Source organism: Mustela lutreola, chromosome 3 (assembly GCF_030435805.1).
Source record: "Mustela lutreola isolate mMusLut2 chromosome 3, mMusLut2.pri, whole genome shotgun sequence".
Taxonomy (NCBI): Eukaryota; Metazoa; Chordata; class Mammalia; order Carnivora; family Mustelidae; genus Mustela; species Mustela lutreola.
The window spans coordinates 78280885-78284773 of NC_081292.1; the positions used below are offsets into that span (position 1 = coordinate 78280885).

Genomic DNA, 3889 nt, shown 5'->3' on the forward strand with positions numbered 1-3889 from the left:
GAATAGTGATACCTGAGTGCTGCAGCTTTAGCTGCACTTGTAAAGCACACTAGCTACAAATCATCACCGGGACTCTCCAAGGCTTAAGAACTGCTCCTGTCAGGAAATGCAATGCACCAGGTACCCAGTTTATAGGAGAGCATCCTATTAAAATTTCAGAAGCAGAATTTCCTTCAAAGTTAAGGTTACAATGCACATTTTCTTTTTATTAATTCCTGTGAATAATTCGTTCAAATTATTTTTAACCATGCAACACTACTTCCCAAGGTTTAGACATGTGAGGACTGGCAAACTCAGTGTTGAGAGGAAGTGTACAGATGACTCCTGGTGAAAGGTAGACAAAGAAAAAAACCAAACACCTCTTTAGTTCAGTCTCAAGATTCAAACTAGAAAACTCAAATTCCTTAAATGTTCTCCTCTGGTGAAAAAAAATATAAGAAAATTGAAAATACTTAAGAGTGTTAAGATTAACCATTACTTTTTAGAAACTAGGATCACTGAAATGTATAACATAGGTTCATTTCCCCTAGGTTTTTCTACCTTGCAAAAAACAAAACCTTAGATATCCAACATTCATTTTTAGGTTTTATCCTCGGATTATTTAGTTCTATGAATATAAGAGAACAAGAAATCTGCAGCAACTATATATTAAATATCATTAAAATGTTCCCAATGCTACCAATACTTAACCTTCATCTTAAAAATTGGCTTTGGTGACAGACGCACTTGCAGAGCGAAAAAGTAGGATTCCAGATTTTATTTTTTTTTAAAGATCGAGAAAACACACCCAGGACAAAATGTTTTTTTGATCAATAAATTCTCAGAAAATAGATCAAGTTATTCTGGGACACATTCAAAACTGGTAATCTTGAACTGGGAAACAGAGTTTTCACAACGCAACTGTGGGAAACAAGTATCTGAACAAATCTTAAAACACGACCTCACATTTTTCTCCCTCCAACTGTTCAAGTGGCAGACAAAATAAATTACCATAAATTATATGCCTAGGCAACTTAAAAACAAAACAAAACAACATGAGGCTGAGGATTTCCTTAGCCCCTCCAGGAAGTGTGTAACACTGTGCTTCTGGCCTGCAGGCTGGATCGGATCGGGGACCTGTCAAACGTCAGGGTAGTTGCAGTAATATACCGCAGAGCTGGCATCGGACACCACCGAGGAAATGGCCCCGTGGCTGTCTGGGAGATTCACACTAGAGTCATGTCCCTGGTAAGGGAGACCCATCTCGGGCTTGCACACGAAGTGTAGATACTGTTCAAATTCCGTGCGGTCCACCTCCCCAAGGAGCTCGGCGGGCTGATTGGGGTCCGCGCCGTCCCGGCAGGGCAGGGCCTCGGGAGGGGGCGACGGCTGCCCGGGGCCGGGTGGGTGCTGCTGCGGCTGCATGGGGAAGCCGCGCCCGCCGCCCGCCGCCGGTGAGCTAATCGCGTTGTAGTACAGCTGCAGGGCGCTGGAGGGCGCCACGTGGCCCGGCATTGCAGGGCCCGCCTGTTCCAGGCCTAGACGGGAGTGCATGGGGCCGACTGGCGGCTCCGGGGGCCCCGCGTAGTCCGAGGCCTGTGGGTAGCTGTAGGGGCCGGCCGCTGGGCAGTCCCCGGGCATCGGCGCGGCGAAGAAGGCGGGATCCGGCTCCACGCCGTCCAGCGGGGACGTGTCCGGCGTGGGCAGCGGGTAGCCGTCGAGCGGAGGCGCGCCCAGTCCCTGGCAGTCGCGGTAGTGGCCGCCCATGTGCGGGGGCAGCAACGGCGGGCCGGCAGGGAAGCCCTGCTCGGGGAAGGGCAGGCCCAGGCCATCCATGGCCACGCGGCCGCCCTCGGGGCCCAGCGTGGCGGCCTGTGGCTCGGCGAGGCCGTGCAAGAAGCCGCCCTCCACCCGCTTCAGTCGCTTCACCTGCTTGCGCCTCCGCGGCCGGTATTTGTAGTTGGGGTGGTCCTGCATGTGCTGCACGCGCAGCCGCTCGGCCTCCTCCACGAAGGGCCGCTTCTCTGCCAGAGTCAGCGCTTTCCACGACTTACCTGCATAGGCACAGGAAGGTGGAGGGGCGCCGGGATTACTGTCCGAGCTCCCGCTCCCAGGTCCCAAGGCCCCACCAGGCCCTACCTCTCTCCTCCAATTTTTAATTGAGCAATTAGAGACGCGAAGAGGGCACGTTAAGAAGTGCAAGTCTCCAGAGACTGAGTGGAGTCCAAACACTTGCGGGAGACAGGACATCTTGGGTCCTCTAAGGGCAACCCTCCCTCTCTTTCAGCCTCTAAGAAGTGGCTTCCCAGGTCACCCATTCCCTGTCTTTCAAGGACTTGAAAACGTCCACCACTCGGGGAGGAGTAATGGGGGAACGGGCAGGACCAAACACGCTCGGTTCCCGAGATACTCGCGCGGTGGCCCAGACGCGCAGGAAAGCCGCCTCCCCGGAGCCGTTGTAACCGCGCCCCCGGTCACCCTGGTTACCCGGGCTCCGACTATGCAGACCGTTTGGAGAGTAGGGAGAGGGGATGCGGGAGGAGAACCGAGGGCCACAGGGAAGGGCCCTGAAGGCACCGCATCAGTGGCCTCGAGGGCAAGGCACGCACCCCCTCCCAGGTTCAAGGAAGCGGCTTCGCGATCCCCACCGCCCTGGTCTTGAGCTCGGACTCACCCAGCATCTTGCTCAACTCCGCGTTGTGCAGGTCGGGGTTCTGCTGCGCCAGGCGCTTGCGCTCGTCCTTGGCCCACACCATGAAAGCGTTCATCGGCCGCCGGATGCGAGACTCGCCCTTGGCTCGGCCCGCCGGCCCAGCCGGCGCCCCGCTGTTCGCCACCGCCTCGCCCTTCACCTTCATGTCCCCAAGGGGGCTCAGCGACTCGGCCCAGGGGCAGGCGCCCAGCCCGGCCATCACCGCGGGCAGCGCGCTGCGGGTCTGGCTCTGGTCGTCACTGGCGTACCCCGCATCCGGGCTGCTCATGGCGCTCCAGCCCTGCCCCGCGCCTCACAACCCTCCGCCGGACACGCCGCCTCCCCCGACCCGGGGGAGGGGGTGGGAGCGAGGGACAAAGATGCCCCGTGGGCTACCCAAGTGTCCCGGGCTCTACACCGCTGCCGACGTTCCTGGCCAGTCCCAGCCGCAAACAGCGTCCCGCCGGCCCAGTGACACTGCGGGCGCCCGGGTCCGCGGGCCCTTTTCTGCACTGATGTGGCCAATGGAGTGGCGGGGGCGGGACGGGCGAGAGTCCTTAGGCCCACGCCCAGCCAGCCGCCGGAGTCCCAAGTCTCAGCTCAACCCCACGCCCGCCCTTTCCCCTCCCCCCGGCTCCGCGCCCAAGGTTACACCTGCCCCCGGGAAAACTGGCTGAAGCCGGGCTCTGGCGCCACATTCCCTCCGACCCGGGAAAGGGGACTCCTGAAAAACCTTCTGGAATGTTGCCTGTACCTCTGGATAGAAGGACTTGGACACGATAGTTCGGATGAACACACAGAGCATACACCTTTTCCCCCCTTAAATATGATATTTCTATAATTTGGGTACTATGCATCTATTTAAAAAGAATAAATCTATGTATGTATATACCATATTCAGAAAGATTTTTATATTAGGTGGGAAGAGTAAGGTAACATTTGAGCATACACTATTATGGGAGCTAAGGATTTCATTTCGAGGGGGGTGACTTAAGTACCTTCAGGGAACCCCACGGGTGACTTCTTCAAGTGTGTTTTAGCGAACCCAGTAGATACTGTTGATAATAAATTTAAAATACATTGTCTCCCCAGGGACTCAACTTGCTTTTAATACTACATTCAAAATGCTATGTCCAGGGTAAATTCTAATTTCTAAAACAAGATTAAATACAGAATGACATCCTGTAGCCATTATTCTGTCATCCTGAAGAATTTAAA

The 3889-nt window shown here is 54.9% G+C and overlaps 1 protein-coding gene across 1 annotated transcript; it reads right to left on the reverse strand.

Annotated features, from left to right (window-relative positions):
- Positions 1-742: 742 nt before the first annotated feature.
- On the reverse strand, positions 743-3175 carry SOX17 (SRY-box transcription factor 17). Its single transcript, XM_059166437.1, has 2 exons — positions 2654-3175; positions 743-2033 (listed from the first exon to the last, which is right to left on the reverse strand). The coding sequence occupies exons 1-2, from the start codon at positions 2958-2960 to the stop codon at positions 1120-1122; spliced, it is 1221 nt and encodes a 406-aa protein (XP_059022420.1). The 5' UTR covers positions 2961-3175; the 3' UTR covers positions 743-1119.
- Positions 3176-3889: the final 714 nt, after the last annotated feature.

Excerpts from the sequence above, each read along its gene's own strand:
- SOX17 (XM_059166437.1), bottom strand. The coding sequence starts at position 2,960 with ATGAGCAGCCCGGATGCGGGGTACGCCAGTGACGACCAGAGCCAGACC. Across the intron at positions 2,034-2,653 it reads GGAGTTGAGCAAGATGCTGG|GTAAGTCGTGGAAAGCGCTG; the intron begins GTGAGTCCGAGC and ends GTGCCTATGCAG.